The sequence below is a fragment of the Carassius carassius genome, chromosome 25 (assembly GCF_963082965.1).
Source record: "Carassius carassius chromosome 25, fCarCar2.1, whole genome shotgun sequence".
NCBI lineage: Eukaryota > Metazoa > Chordata > Actinopteri > Cypriniformes > Cyprinidae > Carassius > Carassius carassius.
Genome location: NC_081779.1, coordinates 25531416 through 25553645, shown reverse-complemented (window position 1 = coordinate 25553645; position 22230 = coordinate 25531416). Strand labels below are relative to the sequence as shown.

The window sequence follows — 22230 nt, the reverse complement described above, 5'->3', positions numbered from 1 at the left end:
AGTAGAGTAAAATACTGATTCTTTTAATTTAACTTGAGTAAATTTCTAATGAAAAAACTGTACTTTTACTATGGGTGATGTTCCTCTCGTAATGTAATTTTAATGCAATACATGTTAAGAAACGTAGTTCATTCCAAGCGCGCAGTCTTTATTTCTAGGGCATGAGCAGTGTGCCATTCACAAATTAAATTTCAAATTGAGTCGATTCTTTTCAAGGCCTTGATCAAACAAGTTGTCAAAATTGTCTGAATGGGTTTACAAATCAGTTTAAATGATTTGTTCAATTCCCTACACACATTGAATTTTCTGAGGTTTTTAATTCGTACCGGGAAATTTAAGAACAGTGAGAACATAAAGAGCCCCGAATGAAGCAGACATGAAACTACAGTCTATTGAAAGCACATCTGCAAATTCTATGGGTGAACACTGCATGTTTTGTCTCAGAATGATTCTACAGGAATACATTTGATTTCCTTTCATATAAGTAATACATTGTAGTAGTGGTAAGCTATCTATTATGACTTAAAGTATATGATTAAAGTAAAACGTGAAATGAATGAAAAGTGTCGATTGCAGCATTAAATTTACAGTAGATTTAATTTATTATGTTGCATCAGATTTCTTATTGAGCACGGTTTGCAGCAGTAAGCATTGTAACCAATCACACGTTTCTGTTGAGCTCATTAAAATAATGTCCAATCAGAAGCGTTCTGATTGGTCACCGCGGAGAACTCTGGGGTAGCATGCGCTCACTTCCTTTATATAATCTATTCTTAGTTTGTACAATGTTTTGTTTGTCATGCTACTGAAATAACCAATGAGAAGTTTGATTATCTATTCTGTAAAAAGCAATTCATAAACGGTTCATGATTTTACAATTTCTATTAGATCTCATATGCATTAATGAGCATTATTGCAATAATAAACAATAATGATTTTTATATGTATATATAATATTGCGGCTACACCCTAGCTCTAATGAGATCCTGTTTTTGTTTTTATTATTAGATAACAGATTGATTGAAGTAACTGGTTAAATTTGGTGAAATTAAATCTGGTTAAAACACACTGCAGATACATTTAATAAGGTAGTTATAAAATTTGAAGAAAAGTTCATTTCTGACAAGGATAATATTTGCCTATGATCCAAAAGAAACTAGTAACTCGCTACTTGAGTATTTTTTTTTCATTGGATACTTATTTTACTCTTGCTCAAGTAACTATTAAGATTATTTTTACTTTTACCGGAGTAATTACTTCTAGAATTACTTTTACTTGAGTACAAACTCGACCCACCTCTGACTTTTAATGACAGTTATTTACTTATTTATTAATAACGTGCATTTTAATTACATAGCAACATGACAATGAAGTATGTCTCGTCACTGTTAGCATTACCGAATGGAAAAATAATAACTGTTTACAAACAGGTTTCTGCCAATGGTTGGACAAAGGGCTAGTCTCGCCCTCAAATCCCATCACTGGTCGAGTCAAAGTTGCCATGTAAAGCTGGATAGGGTAGTTAAACAAACAGAGCAAGGTTCTGTTAGCGCCACAGAGCTGCAATGTTTACAAATCAACCTACGAACGGCTTACCGATAGTTGCCTCTGCATGTTAAGCTGGCATAGGAGAAAGACGAAAGAAGTCACACACACACACACACACACACCACCTTTAAAAAATGTGTATCAGTTTATTAGCCGGAAACATAGTGTGTATTTCACTTCTTAAAATGGATTGATACTTTTCCGTCTAGTTTTGGATAACATGGCTTGTTGTATTACACCTGTCTTGTGCACTTCTCCGCTGGATTTCTCCTCCAAATGCTGCAAAATGAGTTTTGTTCCTAATACCTTTAATCTTATTTGGACCTTGTCTCCCACACATCATGATATATCTTTTGTCACTTTCAACACTCCCCTCCCTGTCTTTCTCCCTCAGTCTGTGTCTGTCGCCGCCTCCAGGTCTTGGCTCCTTTATTATGAAAAGAAAATAAGCCTGCGAAAATTTCTGCGCCAAATTCCCCGGCACATTGAGGGGGAGCGGTGTGTGTCGTGGTGAGAAGCGAATGGCCTCCGCCGGCTGAGCTCGGATAATTAAGTGTGCATGCATAGCAGAACCGAGTCAAAAAGTGCGAGACGGAGCAGCCGTCGCAATATGTTCTCACTTTATTAACATTTCAAAACGTAAAATTTAAAACAGACAAGGAGTAGACACTGTTCTACATATAGCTGGTGTGATGGTCTTTTTTTAAAGTTGAAAATTATTAAGCTAATTTTGAAATGTCAGTAACTTAAAGAGACAGATTTAAAGTGCACATATTAGACTGGAGCTTTCAAACAGGTCGGTGCACCGCCACGGCTCAAACCCTAAAACAAGCACAGCTAACCAGAGTTTAACCTGGTGAGTCATCTCCCTCGTTCCTGTTTGTTTAGTACCGCCGTATTCCCCGGCATTCAGCCCACTTTAAACTCCCCCAACCTATCCGGACCACCCTACGCAAACCTGTGTGCTGTGGGCTCACAAAATGACGGGAATCGATTTGAAAGCTGTCCACACTCAAAACGCCTCTGCCATGAAACACCAACACAATTCCTACTCCATGAAGACTAAAGTATGTGTGTGTGAAGTGAGTGAGTGAGCATAAGCATCAAAACTGAGGCCTCTGTTGCTAGGCAAAATCATGAGCAAATTAAATCAAATCATATCAACACAAAAACTGTGGCTGCATACATCTCTGTGATTGGGATAAAATGAACTTAAATAGCTTTTAAACGAAAAGCGACTTGACTGATCAATGCTACAGACATACATCTAACAAATTACATGATATTTGGGTTGTTATTTATAGTATTTTGTCTAATTACATTTACTAGGCTTTGTGATTGTCTCTCTCAAATGGTTTTTAAGTAATAAACCAAGGTCATTTTGTATTTTAGATAACTTAAGTTATAATAGTTCACAAAAATAAGCATTGTCATTATTCACGCACCCAAATGTCAATCAAACCTGACTTCCTTTCTTGCATGGAACATAAACAAAGATACTTTGAATAATGTTCAAGCTGCTCATTTCCATGCAACAAAATTATAACTGATGGATTGAGAAAAAAAAATAAAAGAAAACAAGTACCCATATATTAAAAATGTTCACAGATATATTTATTAAACTATGGTATGTTTTAGCACAAACTAATTGCATGTCATGTTTGTATTAAACACAAAGAACAGCACAACACACAAGTCACTACCTTTATGGATGCTTTTAGAAGCCCCTTTTGGCATTATTCTTTTGAGATCCACAAAAGTCTTAAAGGTTTGGAACGACATGAAGGTGAGAAAATGAGAAAATAATGACACAATGGTCATTTTTATGTGGATTTCAAACCAACATTGTAGCGTTTGTTTGGTTTTGCTAGTTGAAGTGTTTCATTCTGTAGTGATTTCTTTGACTGACAGGTTGCCTGAGACCGTGGGCCGGCGCTCTTGCCCCTCAGCTGGAGAGCCCATCACATGCTTTTGAACAGAATGTTCTGGATTTTCATTTCTCTCCATGATGAATAAAATAGCAGAACATTGTGACCCCGGCTCAGCTTGGGGGCCATCCAGTTGTTAAAACAATATCCTCTACCTCAGGTCTCTCAGGAATTTTTGGATGTATGGCTCCAAATTCCACTCCAAGTTCAAATTCCACATCTGATATTAAAAGCTGGATACTGGAGTATTTTCAGTGTCAGCACTTGGCCGGCCCTGAACAAAGGCAGAAGTTTCACTTTCTGAAAACAGTCTGTTTTTTGATTTTTGTGAAACACAACCTACCAACATGATAGGCACTCCTTGCAGTTAAAAAGTCATGTTCACTTAAAGGTGAACTAAGCAACTTTTTATTAATAAGCAAATGATTTGACTTTATTCAAACACCTATGGGGTGTCGTGCTCTAATATTTTTAAAGGGGTACCAGTGGCGGTCCGGCCTCACTTCTTTCACCAAGTAAATTTGCACCTGAACAGCAATCCATAGCACCATTTTGAGTACCATGGGGGTGATCAGATGATGATAATGATTGGCAGAAGGTATAACTCAATTGACCTTTCGCAGGGAGTTTGATTGACAGGAAATCTGACCAATCATAGCAGAATCTACCATTTTGTCCGACAAACAAACCAGACAAGAGAGTAGATGAATGTCAGTGGACTTCAACGTTAACATTACTAGGTAATTACTAATATATTTTGCCACCTGGTAATTATTATTATGAATAATAATAAGGGTTGCTAAGGGGTGGAAAATTTCTGGTAAATTTCCAAGAACATTTCAGAACTTTTGGAAAGATTCTGGAAATTTACCAGAAACGTTCCACCCCTTTGCAACCCTAATAATAACATAATAAGAATGAAATAAGAAGAATAATGATATTACTTATCCTTTTGTTGTGGATATAAAAAGGGAAAAGGTAACTTGTCTGGTTATGTGATAACTGCAGCAACTATGAGGACCCAAAGTAAATCTTGATAATTGATGTGAAGTCTTCGTCTTCAAGCAAGTGTGCATCAATTGTAGCATGTAGCTTAAAGTATTATTAATTAATTTATGTGTAAAACTTAATTGAGAAACTCAGGAGACTTTAGGAGAAAAATTACAACCCAAATTCCGGAAAAGTTGGGACGTTTTTTAAATTTTAATAAAATGAAAACTAAAGGAATTTCAAATCACATGAGCCAATATTTTATTCACAATAGAACATAGATAACATAGCAAATGTTTAAACTGAGAAATTTTACACTTTTATCCACTTAATTAGCTCATTTAAAATTTAATGCCTGCTACAGGTCTCAAAAAAGTTGGCACGGGGGCAACAAATGGCTAAAAAAGCAAGCAGTTTTGAGAAGATTCAGCTGGGAGAACATCTAGTGATTAATTAAGTTAATTGATATCAGGTCTGTAACATGATTAGCTATAAAAGCTTTGTCTTAGAGAAGCAGAGTCTCTCAGAAGTAAAATGGGCAGAGGCTCTCCAATCTGTGAAAGACTGCGTAAAAAAAATGTGGAAAACTTTAAAAACAATGTTCCTCAACGTCAAATTGCAAAGGCTTTGCAAATCTCATCATCTACAGTGCATAACATCATCAAAAGATTCAGAGAAACTGGAGAAATCTCTGTGCGTAAGGGACAAGGCCAGAGACCTTTATTGGATGCCCGTGGTCTTCGGGCTCTCAGACGACACTGCATCACTCATCGGCATGATTGTGTCAATGACATTACTAAATGGGCCCAGGAATACTTTCAGAAACCACTGTCGGTAAACACAATCCGCCGTGCCATCAGCAGATGCCAACTAAAGCTCTATCATGCAAAAAGGAAGCCATATGTGAACATGGTCCAGAAGCGCCGTCGTGTCCTGTGGGCCAAGGCTCATTTAAAATGGACTATTTCAAAGTGGAATAGTGTTTTATGGTCAGACGAGTCAAATTGACATTCTTGTTGGAAATCACGGACGCCGTGTCCTCCGGGCTAAAGAGGAAGGAGACCTTCCAGCATGTTATCAGCGTTCAGTTCAAAAGCCAGCATCTCTGATGGTATGGGGGTGCATAAGTGCATACGGTATGGGCAGCTTGCATGTTTTGGAAGGCTCTGTGAATGCTGAAAGGAATATAAAGGTTTTAGAGCAACATATGCTTCCCTCCAAACAACGTCTATTTCAGGGAAGGCCTTGTTTATTTCCGCAGGACAATGCAAAATCACATACTGCAGCTATAACAACAGCATGGCTTCGTCGTAACTCCGTCCCAACTATTTTGAGACCTGTAGCAGAAATCAAAATTGAAATGAGCTCATTTTGTGCATAAAATTGTAAACTTTCTCAGTTTAAACATTTGCTATGTTATCTATGTTCTATTGTGAATAAAATATTGGCTCATGTGATTTGAAAGTCTTTTAGTTTTAATTTTATTAAAATTTAAAAAACGTCCCAACTTTTCCGGAATTCGGGTTGTATGTTACTTAGTGCAAGGGGTAAGGCGATTCTTACCTGTGTTATTATTTGTGGCTGGGTAGTCAGCTGCCTGCATACTGCCCTTGCAGTAATGCTTTCGAATGCAGCTTTAACCAGTCTGGTTGAAAGAGCATTGGTGTGTGACCTCCATTTTGATTCCTCTGGTTCAGCTCATGTGTGGCAATTACTCTATAAACCCTCTGAGCCAAAGGAAGTGCTGGATTAGCTAAATGACCCCTTAAAAACTCACTGTTGTAAAAATGCTTGCTAAACAAGGGATCCTATCCTCCAAGCCATGGATATGCAGCCATGGCCAACTGTGCAAAGTTTCACTCTAGAGCTTGGAAGTTTTTGACGTGTCTTCTAGAACTGTCTTTCTTTCCACTTTTCAGGCTTAGCATGTGAGTGACACAGATGCCCATAGGCACCGTCCTATCCGATGTGACAGGGGTGTCATCCTTCTTCAGGAGTGCTGGAGTTTCATCTTAGGAGAACTGCGGAGAAAAGAGAAAAGAGATAACTGGTTAACACGATTATATTTGAACAAGTGATTCCCGTTCCCCTTGGCTGGTTCATTTTGGAAGAGAGCCATATGGAAGGCTACACTGGAGAAACAACCTTCTTTATTTGTTCAGATGCAAAAACACAGCAGGGTGGCACTTTGAAGTCTGGAGGTAAATATAACTGGGGGTGGCGTGCACACCTCTGAAAGAAAATCATCTACACTTCAAACACAACGGGGAGAAGAGAAGCCCACTCAACAAGAAAAGGCAAGCGAAACTGTTGGCAAAAAGTCAAATGTGTAGAGAAAAGACAAAGCTAGTAATATAAATATGTGTAGGGCAGCTCTGGACATGGCAGTCTGGGTTTGATGGCTCTTATCTATCAATGCACAATGTGACAGTTAAGCCATTAGGAACAAAAGTTCAGAAACAGCTGGATGGAGCTCAACAGAATGGAAGTGGAATTATTTAAAAGTTGGACTATTTTTAACCTGATATGTTAACTTAAAAGCACAATCCTTGAGGAGGCACAAAAAACAGCACAAGAAGCAAAGCAATGGACAGACATCCATCTGAATCTGTAGAGCTGTAGCAGTAATAAAAGCAATGTGAAAGGGCTTAAACCAGACCATAAAAAAGCACCTGTGACCTGACTGACCAAATCAGTGCTGTTTAACACCATCTGCCAATAGTCCAACTTTTAGAAATGCATCTCAAGACCTGCACATTCTGTTCCATTCTGCTGCACTCAGTCCAAATGTTTTCAAACTGAAGAACTATGTGAACACTCAATAAGAAACATGTCTGCTTGCTGTCTGGTGAACATGACCCTAAGGGCCAGACTTACTAACAGATTGCGCGAGCACAAATCGTCTTTTGGCGTTAAAATAGTACTAAATACGCGCAGTGAAGAACTATCACTGAAAAGGTGTGGACACAGTTATTTTTGCACCTGACCTTTTTGAAAATTGCAGGTTCCCTTTCAGACGCACAATTTATGGGAAGAGAGTATTAAAATGTATCATGCAATTAAATTTATTAACGTTTGCGGTTGTCTGCAAAATTATACAAAGCTCAGGGTTGAGAAAAACAACTGGTTTTAAAAATATTTTATCTCTGATCAGGAGACTACTAATCTGTGTGCACATGGACAGTGTGTTTAACTGTCTAATTTGAACAACAGTTCAGTTGATTATAGCGATAAAGATGTGGAGGAAGTTATGAAGGACTGAAGTTTTCTTTTTGTCCACATGACAGAATTTGTACATTGTCTGACTGACGGCTCCGATATCATCATGCACAAGCCTAGATGCTCCCTCGCTCCTCTCCTCCTTCTTGAGGACAGTACCTCCTTGTGTCAGCATTCTATGCGACGGATATCTCTCTCTGGAGATCGGCCAGTGTGCTGCAGCATGCAGTGATGAACGGAAAATGGAAGATAGGGCCTCACAGCAACAACTGCAGCGGATATAGAGTGATGCGAAGGACTGATCAGCATCATTTCTGCTCTTACTTACTGTTTCAAGTGACTATGGTACTTTCTAAAACTTCTTAAACTTTTTTGAGAAGCTGACACCGCTCGTACACCACTTGTAGGAAAACCCTAGGTATGCCACTTTGCAGCACTCAAATCATTCATATCGGTCCATCTGACCATGGATCTCTTCTACAGGCCACGTCTTGTTCCACAAAACAAGGCCAAGAAAGCACATCTGAAGCTGAGGCTATCCAGGAAACATATAAATGCATTTTGGTTATGACTGAATGATAAACAAAAGGTTCTGTTAGACAGGAATCTTGAGGCTCATATTTGACATAATACTCTGACTAATCCATGCCTTCCACAGTCAATGGCTGCCCATACAATCCCATTATGACACAGCCACATGGCAGCACTTTCCTTTGAGATGAGAAACGCCATAGGGCATGTTGCTCTTCTGACATTGATTAACGATCTAACAACTTCCCACCATGCCAGATAAAGGCAGTTTGGCTGAGGGGCAAACACAAGCACACACACACACACACATACACATATACAGTGAAGGTGAAACCTCCACCCACAGACTATCATCGTTACACTTACAGCCACGGTGTGGAGACCCAACACGCAATGTGAGAAAACACTTCCGTGCTATTTAAACTGAGCATGTGGCAAATAAAACTTGCACTTTGAGGAATGAGAAATTCTAGACCCGCACAAGCAGGAACCCTTCTGGGGAAGAGATGGATTATGGATGTTTAAAGGTAGTAGAGGACAAGGCTATTGGCACCAGGGGATCATGTATCCTAATATTTAAAGAGCTACAGTAGGCTGGTAACAAAAACATTGTAGGTGAAAATTCCCAAAGAGTTGATTCATGAACTACTACCCTTGTGCAGTCCCTTCCCGTGATTCTACAGGTGCATTTTAAATCACCGTGGATAAAAGAATAATCTAAATGACAAATTTGTAAATTAGACATTAGGACTGCAGGTCAGATACTTGAATGTAATTCTTACAGTTACTGAGAGCCAAAGCACAGACCTGAGCAAAGACTTTATGGATGGATGAATTTATGGAGGTTGAATACAGGTCAAGTTCTGGTTTTCTGGTGCACTCAGGGGGGCTTTTGGAAGACGCAAGTAGACCAGCGAGTGAGTTGTATTAGCCAAGCCATGAAATAACTACTGCCTGGATAAGAAGCTTGACAGAGAGCTTAATTCTTAGTGGCCAAGAAAGGCAAAATTGCGGACCATAAAGCACTGAGAATGGCCAGTTGTCGTGATGTGGTCAGCAAAGTTTAGGGTGAGATGAATTGAGAGAGGTTCTTGACTCAAAAGAAGAGTTATGTTCATATATGTTGATATATCAGAATGGCATGTCGAGATCCACTCTGAGATCATAGGTGTAGAGACAGATAGGAAGAAAGAACAAACTGTATGACAAGCAATGAATGCATTACAGATCTGAGTGCAAATGGGGAAAAGACTGGGGCCAAGTACCAAACCCTGTGGTACCCCACTGCTGAAGATACAGTATAAACAATTGCTGTAAAGATGGTCCTTCTTCCATGACATGGCAGACTCGCATAGTACATATTTATTGTTTTTGGTTGGTATGGGCCAAACATGTACAATGCAATTCTGCCATGTCATGGAAGATGGACCAACTTTACACCAATGGCTGTCTGTATACCACTACCTAGAAAACACAAGTTCTCCTAGACACTCAACTAAACCCCACTTCACTCTCATTGCAATTTTATGTTATTACATAGACATATGAGCACTTCACAAGCAGCCTACTGCACACACCTCAGCAGGGAGCTGATGAAGAACATAAATCGGAGAGTGGGGAGCCTAACTGTGTTTACCAGATTAAACTCTGTTCTTTCTTGTGTCTGAAGAGAGTGAAATCAGAGGAGTGCCTGCTAACCACTTCTGCAATGCTTGTGTGCTGTTGCTATGGCCCTTCACTGTCACTAGGCAGGAATGAACTTGCCATAATTTACAAATACTTATTTGCCTACAAATGATCTTTCAGTTTCAGTTTCACTGCATCCCCCCATGACCCAAACCGACTGAGAATCCCTAAACCTAATTCCCAAACCTAATCTTAATCTTAGATTTGTTTTTGGCCACACTTAGGATAACCTCCTCACTCACAATCCTAACACTTTATATAACCAGCTGTCTTATGTAACCACACATTCTCAACAGCCAGTGTGCAAATTATACAATGAGAAAACTTTTTAGAAGCTAGATTTCAGGACACAGTTTACTGAGGTTTTATACATCTCACGCAACCCAGATTGCCTTTTGCAGCCAAACCAAACATCAATCTTGAGGACTTTTTCGATAAAACTTTTTTTGTGTGTGTTTATTTGTTATATATCCATGATCTAAAGAATTAAGGAACAGTGATCTCCAACTACAAAGTGGGATCCCATCTTATCCCTGAGAGCACAAAGCAGCAATTTTTAAAGAGGGAGACCCTCCATCTATTTAGCACCAGGTGAAAATACACTTTTCTGAATAATTTGTAACCTAACTTTTGTGACTACAGAAATATGTGGACATTTGGAACATTCTTAAAACATTCATCGTGTAATATAAAGGAAAAAAATCTGTATTTTGCTTCCACCACTTCTGGGGTTTCAAGCTTAAAGTAGGTGGGTCAAACCACCCCAATCTGCAACCAGTTGAACAGCTTTTAAGCAACTGCTGTCAGCATCAAAAGGAATATGATGTTATAAGCACCTCATGATGTTCAGCCATTATTTGGCATAGATCTTGCTTTTGCCGTAGGAGTGCCCACGTAATATCCCAGCAAGAATATTTGATGAATCTTTTATCTCATGTAAGGTCCCAAAACCCATCGTACTCTCCCTATCTGCTCTCCCATGAAGTTTTCTTTCTTACTTCCCCTTCATTCTGTTGTTCTTTATTATAAGGAGGTGTGAATCAGCCGGATATGCCAACCTCGGATTTCATTCTCTCAGGCATATTCTGCCACCTAAACACACACGGATACAGACACAAACCTGCAGATAACCAGCAGGACCTATTTATAGAACATCCACCTACTCTCGAAATATCATTTTTAACATTTACCTTTTTTTTACCACTTGGCCATCCTGAACTGGACAGGCACTCATACACACCTGTTGGCCTCAGCGATCACTGATTCATTACAGTCCTGCCATGCACCCAGTGTGACACAAGCCTTTTGCCTTCTCCATTAGATGAGTCACAGCTCAATTAATCCTCCCCTGGCAGACACATACACACACTTGAAGCAGACTGAGCGCTCAGGAGGGTGGCACTTGCTATAGCAGTCCTGCCTCAGGCAAATGTCTCTTCCAGACTTTTGAATATAGCCATAAAGTCTGGTCCACTTTGCAGCTTATTCTGGCCAAGAACTGTCTTAAACAGGCATGATGTGACAAAGCAACAAGCAATAATCATAAATCCAGGGCTAGACAGGATGAGTGTTTCACTTGCATTTGCAGTTAAAAATAGATGCATTCGAACTGTACAATATATTTAACAGCACTTGTGTGAATAAAAAAAGTTCCTGCAGGTCCTTAAAAATAAAAAGTTTGATGAAAATTAAGGTCATAAAAAGTCTTTAATATCTTAACTGGTATATCTTAGTTATAATTTTATGAGTTTTTAAATTTGGGGATGGAAAAACCGGAAATACGATACAGCCTAATGTGATTAAACTTCAAAAGGTTATGACTTGCATGAGCACTGCACTTTTAAAACATTTTTACTTTGCACAAAGTAAAAAAGTGGCACTATTGCACATTCTACAGGTTCATGTAGATGTTCAATGTTTATACCATAATAATGTTATGGTAAGTTGTAGATAGGTTGTGCATATCTATAGGAGTTTATATTTGGATCTCCCTTATCTTTTTGAATGAGCAGTCAGCAATAGTAAAGAATTAACATTTTAAAATAGGACTCCCGGTGTACTTTAGGTTTGTCCTGCATCATTCATGCATAACATTTTGTTGTTTCCTGCTTATTATTGGTATTTTGGTTACACAATAAACTATATCTGGCATTTAAATCAAAATAAGCTCTTGTCGTTTTTGTCTGGATTGCTCTATCACAGAAACGAAAGACTTAGAGCATTATTTAACAAATATTATTAAATATATACATTTTACTGGTATCAGCACAATAACCTGTTTCAATAAAATCTCATTAGTCCAAAAAAATGCTGTTGTAGCAGCCAAGTATCTTGTAAACACGTTTGTTTCCAGGTCTTACTCCCGGAAGCAAAGCCAGCCAATCAGAACGCAGCTTGAGATTTTACCAAGTGCTTGCCATTTTTATGGCTAATACTCAACAGAGGATTTTCCATATGTGAAACAAAGCATGGAAAAGACTGACAGGTCCAAAACTGTTGTGGCTGTGTGCGCACTGTCTGTATTTACATCTTCGATTTTAGATTATGTGTATCTTTGTTTTGTGCCGGGGTCTCATTATTGTCTGGGTGTGTGTGTGTGTCTGTGTGTGCATAGGGGTTCAGGGCTGAATGGTGCCAGTCGTCTGCCAGCCTCAAGATTGATTTATCAAGACACAGAAAAGGAGACAACACCCCCCCTTACACCATCTTTCTGTCTCTCTCGAATTAAAAACACAAAGTCCCAAAATCACCCCCACCCCCGCCACAATCACATTTTCCCTTCAGACAAGTGCTTTGCAACCAGAGCTAGACTAGTCTCACACACTCACATGCTGGGGGGGGGCTGGCACAGAGGGGAATCATAACACATGATGCTAGCGGAGCATGTCGGAGGTAAACAGCATCATTTTCACTTTTATTTCATTTACGACACAATAAAATATGGAAATAAAAAACGTGGGAGGACGTGTCTCCCCCTCCCTGCGCAAAAACTTCCGTCTCTCGCCTGCATCATTATCCGTCTGCGTCGTTTTCAATCGGCTGGCGAGACGGAGAGCTCACAGGGGAAAGAAAAGCCAGCAGAACATTTTTAATCTCTGCTGTGTTCCTGACGAGAGAAAAAAAAACAACAACAAAAAAATAGCAATGAAAAGGCAGAGACTGAATGAGAAATGTTGCAGTGTATTGAGTTCTGACAGGGGCTTTTACATTTACAAAAAAAAAGGACTGGGGTGGTACTATAGTTATGGTATAGAAATATGGTATTTTGATACATGCCATGGTATCATATGATCATTGAAATGGACATTTTGATGTTTTCATCATCAGGATCCGTATGACTGATCAGCAGAGGTGCTTCAGAATCTTTTCCAAAATTTATTGACAGCCTTTTCAACAACTAACAAACATCAATTTTAGAGTAAATATTGCTTAAAATAAGTGTTCCTTTAATTTCATGTGTACTATATAAGATTATTTATATTTGCAGGGTCCAAAATAAACACTCCAAGTGCCAAATGCAAGTAAAAACTGGCTTAGGTGAAGAAATAAGTTGGCCAATTGGCCGATAACTTTAACGGAAGCAATTTATGATTTAAGTTTAACTGAAGACAAATATTCTGACCCTCGTTGATGTAATTGATAAGAGCATCTCAAGGCAAATAAAATCTGACTTTGAAAAAAGAAAAAAAAGTATCATCTTCAAGTTTAGCTATTTTACTGTTTCTTTTTCCATGTGGTGATACATATGTGAATAAAGAAACTAGACACAAGGTTCTTGAAATATCATTTATTATGACTTCGGAGGACTTTAAGCTCAAGACGATGAGAGTCAGATGAGTAGCCTATATCAGGGGCCGAATCAGATACTTTATCTTTTTATGTTTCAGTTTGATGCCTCGATGAAGATTATATCAGAATATACTTGTGTCTAAAGGACAGCTTTTTTTTAAAAAACGTTGGCTGATACAAAACGCCTGGTACAGCCAGACAACACGATATATCTGCAGCAGAAACTTTCACAGCTCATTGGTTTGCTTTATCGGCCGGAGGAGTGCAGGCCTGGGCTCCAATTCGTCCTTTTTAATTGACCTTCTAATTCTTGCTGACGGGGTTATTTATTGACGGGGTTGTTTCTGTCTTAAAGGAATAGTCTTTCCAAATATAAAAAAAAATCTCATTACAAACCCTCTACGACTTTCTTTTTCCTGTGGAACACATGAGGAGACAATTTACACATTTATAGTTGTTGTTTTGTTGTAGCCTGATAGCCTCTTGCCATTCATTAGAATATAACAGTTAAGATAGTAGTTAAAAAAAGAACAAGGTGAGTAAATGATGATATGATATTCATGTTTGGGTGAACTATCCTTTAAATCGATCTCAGAGATAAATACATAAACAACAGCAGGATAGATATGTGCTAGAATAACCACCTAGACAGAAAATGGGAGAATGTGAGTGTGATTGTCTGGTGCATGAAGACATGAGGTGTCTGTGACCTTCCTCTGGCCCTTCAGGTGTCAGCTGAGCGTCTGTCTTTGGGGGCCGCAAGAAGACGAGAGAGCTGAAGAGAGAGTGCATGGAAAGGCCAGAAGCACATTAACGTCTCGTTTGGTACTGAGGGTGCCAGACTATAATGAATAAAGGAGGTGATATTAAAAAAAAGAGAGAGAGAGAGAGAAAGAGGTGTGAGGATGCCGAGCGATTTGAGAGACACAAAGGGACGTGATAAACCCTGTCAAAGGATGTTGGGAACAGAATACTACTGCAGTGCTTACTTTATACTGCACTTTATATACTGTGCACTGCACACTATTTAAAAATAAAACAGTTTGTGAAACAATATGCAGAAATAAACATTTAAAAACCTGCTGTCCAACTCATGGCAGTTTGTTAAATAATGAATTAAAAAGAAATCAAACATTATATTGCTTTTGATTCATTCGGAAACGGACGGTTGTGTGCATTGCCTAGTATCCCACGTAGTGCACTATGGATGTAAACCGCACAGTGTTTTGCCACATGTACTGCAGAAGATCATTTAGTTTTCAAGGCATACTGTAAATATACTACACGCTGCATACTGCAAAACTCATTTAAGTAGTATGTTAAACTATGTTCAGTTTTGAATACTAGCAAACTGCTTACTGCATTTACTGCACGGTGCACACTGCTTATTATTTTAAAATAGCATGTGAAACTATGTGCAATATGCAATGATATGTTTCAAGCATGCTACTTGTTGGTCCACACGGTCTGTCTCACTATACAAAATATTTAAGGTTGTGCATTGTGGGATACAGTAGTGTGCTTTGGTTGAATACATTCTGAAAAAATATAATAAAGCCCCAAGAAACTGTGGTTTACAGTGAATTTATAACAGCTAAGGGGCATTGTTAGGCAATTATGTTTATGTAATTCAGGTATTCTGTGCAAGTACTGATGATCATATTATAAATAAATACTTAAATACTTTTATGTTTTTATAAGAAATTGTGGGCTAAAAAATTTGACAAATGTTGCACGTAATTCATGTATGTATATATATATATATATATATATATATATATATATATATATATATATATATATATATATATATATAAAACTGTAAGGTCATATACTGTATATTTTAAAAAATAATTTTAAATTTTTTTTTTTACATTTTAGAAGATTTTATGTTCAAATGTTCCATCTGTTTTCAAAAAACTTTTGTGCATCTCGCCTCCCGCCTCCCGCCACTCAAACCTCACAAACACAGCTGTTACGGGTCTATAAATGTGAGAGCGTGTCTCAACAGGTAAAAGTAGACTACTTTCAGTAAAGGATCCAACATATCAGGAATACTCAGGTATGCAAATTTTTGTGAAAATAAAATGTTGAAATACAGGGTGAAATAATGTTTTATCTTTTTAACATATATATATAACACATGTTATATATATACACACACATATGGATTTAAAGATGCACCCTGAGCATTGATAAAAATAACCAAGGAAACACTGTATCGCTGCTAATCCGTAAGCGCCACCTGCTGTCAGAGAGTGAGTTAGCACCTTCATTCAGTCCGTCTGCTGTTTCTGTTTTGTGCAGATATGATTTGTGTACTATAGTTTCACAAATATAAAGTCAGAACATTCTGTTTATACAATGTAATTTAAATAAAAAACTAATCATGCTGCAAGTATGCTGCATCTTTGTTTGGATCATGATTAAAATGCAGTGGATGCTTCTAATTTTAAATGGGAAGAGCACAGACAAAGCTTTAGTTTGTTTATGTGAAGAGTTTTTTTTATTGTAATTATTATTATTTGAATTATTCATTTATTTTATTTGGGATTTGTTTTAAATTTTCGATTTAGATTTTAAATATTTCAATTTCCCAAGAAATATGCAGAATTTTGTCTGAGAAATAATAAAAGGACACCTTATCATTTATAATTAGTTTTAAATCTCATTTTGAAAAGAAATTGTGAGACAATCGTATTGTGAAATCAATATCATGAATTATATCGCATCATGAGTTAAATGAATTGTTACATCCCTAATTTTAAATGATTCAAAAATGTGTAAAAGCCTAGTGGTTTGAAGGTTAAAGTGTCAAAGACTAGCAAAGATTCAAAAGGACTATTGATTTGTTTAAATTGATTGATTGACAAGATTTTTTGATACATAAATTATCATTAAACTGAATGCCATTTTTTCTGTATATCATGGTAAAAAGGTATAATTGCTAAAAAATTAGATGGATGAAAACCCCTTCCGTCTTTGACCCATAAATATTCATATTTATACTCTAATTATTTACTATCAGGTTGAAAAGAGTCTTTCAACCGGTTCAACAAAATAAGGCTTAATTCTAATGTAAAGGTGCGGTAAAGACCACAGCATTCTTTAAGGGACTGCAGAAAAACACCCTGACAGGTCTCTATGGTTGTGTGTGTGTGTGTGTGTGTGTGTGTGTGTGTGTGTGTGTGTGTGTGTGTGTGTGTGTGTGTGTGTGTGTGTGTGTGTGTGTTTATGGAGCAAAAAGGCCCTGACATTAATGCCGGGATGGTTGGGGGAGTCGATACACTCTGTCAGTAACGCTCCCTCTCAGCAACGCTAGAAGTGTCAGCTTCCACCCAATCAATGGCTCTTACGGTAGCACTAACAGCGTCTAGACGATGGGGTCATTGACTGCTCTTCACAAGTGTGTGTGTGTGTGTCTCTGTACAGAGGTCTCCAGCGGGACAGGCGAGGCATTACATTGACCGTGCGTTATGGGGGAGATTGCTATCTCGTCCTCACATACCTCGACACACACACAATCTGCTGGCAGACTAAACATTTGACTTCAAAGGCCATGTGGTGAATTAAAGCATGTCTGTTCTGTCTGCACGTCTGATGTATGAGGGCACTAGAGAAACGAAACTAAATTCTAAATGTGTGTCCTAAAAGGCCCAAGTTTAGACACAAAGATGGGTGGGCCTGACATTACAAACTCACATCTGACATTACTTTCCAAAAGTTCACAAACACACTTGGCTAGAGCATTATAAGAGCAATTTCAGTTCCTCAAATGTGCCTATTGTACGTACTTAACGTGTATTCTGTTCTGTAAACACTGTTGTTTACTAACCTCAATACTCAAGAGAGCAATAGAGTTAACTTCAAATGTCTGTGTCATTAAACTAATTATTCAGGTAGCTATAAACAACATCTTTAGACATTCTTGTTAAAAAAAAGACCGTACAGCTTGACAAAACTGCTTAGTGTACAAAAATGTTGAGTAAAAAAAAAAAAGAGCTGCTAGAAAATTTATTATGAGGGAAAATGTGTATTTGAATTCAGCCATCTTGGATTTTCACTGGAAAAAGTTCTGGTGCAGAAATGCTCAAAATTATGTGTTTTAGGCAGCAATATGATAAAAAAAAATGTTAAAGTCCAACAGACCCCTACACTTCAAATTTTTAAATCTTCATTAAAGGGTTATAAGGCATGAACCAAACCAACCAGCTAAGATAAAAATAAAATAAAAACTACAATTGTTACAAAGAACTACAATCCCATGAAGCACTGAAATCGATGGTTTCAATAAAATATTTTATCTTTTTAAGTTAGCGGTCTATTTTGACTGTCATTGTTTTAAAAATTATTTATTTTAATTTTACATTTCTACGCTTTTTATTAAACTGCCTGCGGTTCCTTCACAATCTCCAGTTTGGGAAACCTTGATTGAATGTAATTTAAAACACTTCATGTTGTTAATAACAATACATGGAATATGTTTTCTTTCCGTTTGTATATTTATATCAATATGGTACAAGTTTATCCTATTTAAATCAATGAGATAAATAAAATAGATCAAAGGTAATCTGAAAGTAATCAAAAAGTAGTCCAATTATTTTTCCAAATATGTGTAATGTCATGGATGACATTACTAAATACAATCTTTGTCATGTAATTTGGAATCAGTAACAGATGAATAAATTTTAGTAATCCACCCAGCTCTAATCATAATCCATCCATCCATCCCTCAATAGACCTCTCTCATAATTTCATCTCTGTACGAGAAGAAAAAGAAGGACAGCATACAATTTCTTTTAGAAGTTCACAATACAAAACAGATTGCTTTTTTAATTCATTTTGCCATAAAAGCCTCGTCTGCTTAGACATGGTGAGTTCTGACATTTAAAACTCTGATGTTCTTTTAGCTGAAGTGTTTTCAGGATTTGCCTGCTCTGTCTCTCCGTTCCTGAATGCGTCTGATTGTATTCGTAATGTTCCGGAGTGCGAAGCCTCTTTCTAAAGGAGCCCTGTGTTAACAGATGACGAGAGACACAAGCCACAGCTGTACGTGCAGTACAATCTAAAGAATGAGGGCTTGTACGGTGCTGTTCTGTTCTGTTCCATTCGTACACACACACACACATCTCAATTGAAACCATGCCAACTGCAGGCAGAGTCTTCCACAGCACCAGCAAACATTTATAGCACACTTTTCACACAGGAAAGGTGAGGTGTGTGTGTGTGCAAGAGACAGACACACAGAGCACAAATGTGTGTTAGCATTTACGCATTGCTATTTTAAGATTTTGTATCAATTTGCAACTCTAAAAGTTGTCTAGCACATGGTTTAGAGGTCACCCGTCTCACTCAAATCAGGCGGAGGAAGAAAGCGTCTCATTTGCCGCAGTCGTAAGATCAGTGCGGATCTGGCTAGAAGCCTTATGTGGTCCATACTAACTAACACCACCACACTGGCTCAACATATACGACTCTGTCCTCTGGGAAGGGGCACCAGAGGGGTATGGCCTGGGTCGAGGCTTTGCCCCGGGAGGGGATTAAGGAACCACTATGGAGGCCTAAAGCATCTCCATCTGGACCTTCTATCAGAAACCATGTCCCGCAGGCGCTAACTTGGGGCATATCCATGAAATATGTTCCACAAGAGCTAGCCAGAGCTTGGAAGCCACGGCAGAAAAACAGACAATGCTACAAAAACACAAAGCCTTAATTTTTAGTATGAGACACAACAATGGTCTGTAAGGACAGCTAGTAAGAAACACTGAAAGCATGTAGCCTTGATACACTGTGCTTTCAAATACATTTTTATGGGTGAATCATAAACTTTTTATATTTTAGAGTAAAAACTCCATGAAATCAAATTTTCTTTGCTTGCAAATGAAGCGTTTTCCCCCAAAGTCTGTGTTTTCAGTTTTAATTTCCAGATGTATAATCAACTGATTCATACAACTTTAAAATGTTAATAATTTATTAAAATGTTAACAACAATATAGGGCCCTTTAGAATGTAGTTTAATTTCACTGTTTTTTTTTTTGTTTTTTTTTGTTTTTTACTGTGTTTTATGAATTAATACAAATTCATTATCAAATGAATGCATAACATACTAAAAATATTTGAAATGATTTCAAATGTAACCAAAAGTTATAAATTCCTTTAATACGGCTTGCTGTTAAATTTTGAAAAAAATGGTGAAATTCCTTAATAAATAAAGTTTTAATGAAATTGTATTATTATTATTACTACTACTACTAATACTCTGAGAAGTACATTCTACTGTACAAGAGAAATATATTTCTGTCACAATTTCAAGTTAAACTGAACTTTTATTTTGACAGGTTGTAATGACTTTGTAAAGACATTTGAGATTCTGTCATAGACTGTAAGGTTTCTGTCTGTATCTGATAATAGTTTTCTCTCAGAGCAGGTCTTGGGATGAAGTTATACCTAATATAGTATAGAAATAGAAACCAAGCAACTGACAAAATGTAGTGTCAGAATTATGGCTGGTTAGTACAAAAACTCTGATTAATATTGAAAAAGATAGTTTATCGCATGTTACTACATTGTTTCTAGTCAGGGCAGGGATTCTCAAATCTCAAGGTCCATTTTCCTGTGGTTTAGCTCCAACCTTGATCAAACTCACCTGCCAGTAACTTTCTAGTGATCATGAAGATCTTGATTAGCTTGTTCAGGAGTCATCCAAGACGATTTAGCCCTACAACAAAATAAATCTTTTATGATCCCTGAAAGTTTACTTATAGACAGCAAAACTGTACAGTGTGAATTAGTGCTGATGTCATTACAACCGTAAAAAAAAAAATGTAGAAAGCTAGTCTGTTTTAGGGCTGGGCAATCTGTCTGATTTTATCGATAATTCGTATGTAATGTTTTGCCATGAATTTCTTTTTTTTTTCTTATCGAGGAATCGCTATTTTGAATAAAAATGTATACAGTATTTGCCTTATAGTATATTTCATGCAGCTTTTCTGCAAAGATATTTAACAAGTTTGACAATTGCATTGACAATTTAAGTTTTTTTACATTTACATGTTTGGGAATTTGGGCCATTTTTTAACGATCTAAGTGCAAGTGCAATTGTGCTTAGAGCATGTCCGAATCCACTAGTTTAAGGATGGGAAAAATGGTTGTGGTCTAAAAGGGTTGCCCCTAATCTCTTAATGAATAGTATGTTATGGGCGTAACGTGCCATAAACCAATCAAAGTCTCATCTTCCATTCCCTTTAAAAGCCAGCTGCACTCGCGCCATGCCAGATTCACTATTTACACAGTGGAATTTGCAAGTGGAAAAACTGAATGCTTATCTAGTGAGGGAACGGATCTGCTTGTGCACATAATTCTGATAGATGCAAAAACTATCCATTATGACATGTAGGCATTTTTATATTTATGTACGCAATAATAATCTTTTACATTTAAATCCTTTAATTACTCATTTTTTAAAATGTTTGTGTTGTGCTGCGCATTCCTGTGTGTCTAATAAACAAAGTGTACGTGCATTGTGCACCTGCCCATAGTCGCATATTACTAATGCACTCTTTAAATAACAAAGAAAATACTATTGCGCCAGACTTTAGACCAGGTTGTTGTTGGTCAATGGCGCAGTCTATTTCAGTTGCCTCAAAATAACAATGCATCCGCAATGCACCTTAACACACCTCGTTTTCAGACCACCACGCCCATGGGAGCCAATGCATTTGATATTTAAACAACGTGGCACTAGACGTGAAAATGACATCTGCGTCGGGCTGTAACTAGCCAAAAACACTTGCGTCGCACCTGGCTCCGCATTGCACCGGGTGTATGATAGAGCCCTTCATGTGTTGCAGTTGACCTATCGGTAAGCCCCGCCCCCCTTAATTACTGTTGCTCACTCGGACAAACAAACGGGCTGCTAACTGCCTTACAATGACAGCTGTCAGTATGAAAACCTCGTCCCAAGATGTTTTGATAAATCTTGGACACAGAAGGAGCACAGGTCAAGTGCACAAAAGAAGAAATTCTGAAGAATGTTAGTAACTAAACAGTTGGTTTCCAAAGTATCTTTTCCATACTATGGAACCACCATCCACTGTTTAGTTACCAACATTCTTCAAAATATCTTCTTTTGTGCTCAACAGACTCAGAACAACTTGAAGGTGAGTAAATGACAGAATTTAAAATTTTGGGTGAAATATCTCTAAAAGAGAGATAGAGAGACACTTTATTTTTGCCATATTTCTTTTATAATTGTCTTAATAGCGTGTCATGCACTCTACTGCGAGACCTTCCCCTTCAGGCCAACAGAGTTTGGCCAAACACAAGCCATGGCGAGAGTGCTGCCCTGAGAGCAGTTTGACCGCACGGTCGAAGACAGACGTCATGCATTCCCCGCCTGTGTCAGGAAGCTTTCCTGCTATGCTGTAGGAATGCAGGCTTCTCTCCGCTCTCTCCCCGGGCCAGGAAGAGAAGAGGGGGCGGGAGACTGCGAGAGAGAGAGAGAGAGAGAGATGTGGGCAGGCTACAGACGAGGAGCAGT

At 37.9% G+C, this 22230-nt stretch overlaps 1 protein-coding gene across 3 annotated transcripts in view; it reads right to left on the bottom strand.

Moving 5' to 3' along the window:
• ldlrad4a (low density lipoprotein receptor class A domain containing 4a) overlaps nt 1-22230 on the bottom strand; it is a 78479-nt gene that overhangs the window by 43040 nt on the left and 13209 nt on the right. For all 3 annotated transcript variants that reach the window (XM_059509996.1, XM_059509999.1, XM_059509998.1), the window contains one exon: nt 6030-6487. In XM_059509996.1, the coding sequence (XP_059365979.1) occupies nt 6030-6069 (40 nt within the window). In that variant the 5' untranslated portion in view covers nt 6070-6487. The remainder of the gene's footprint in view (nt 1-6029; nt 6488-22230) is intronic.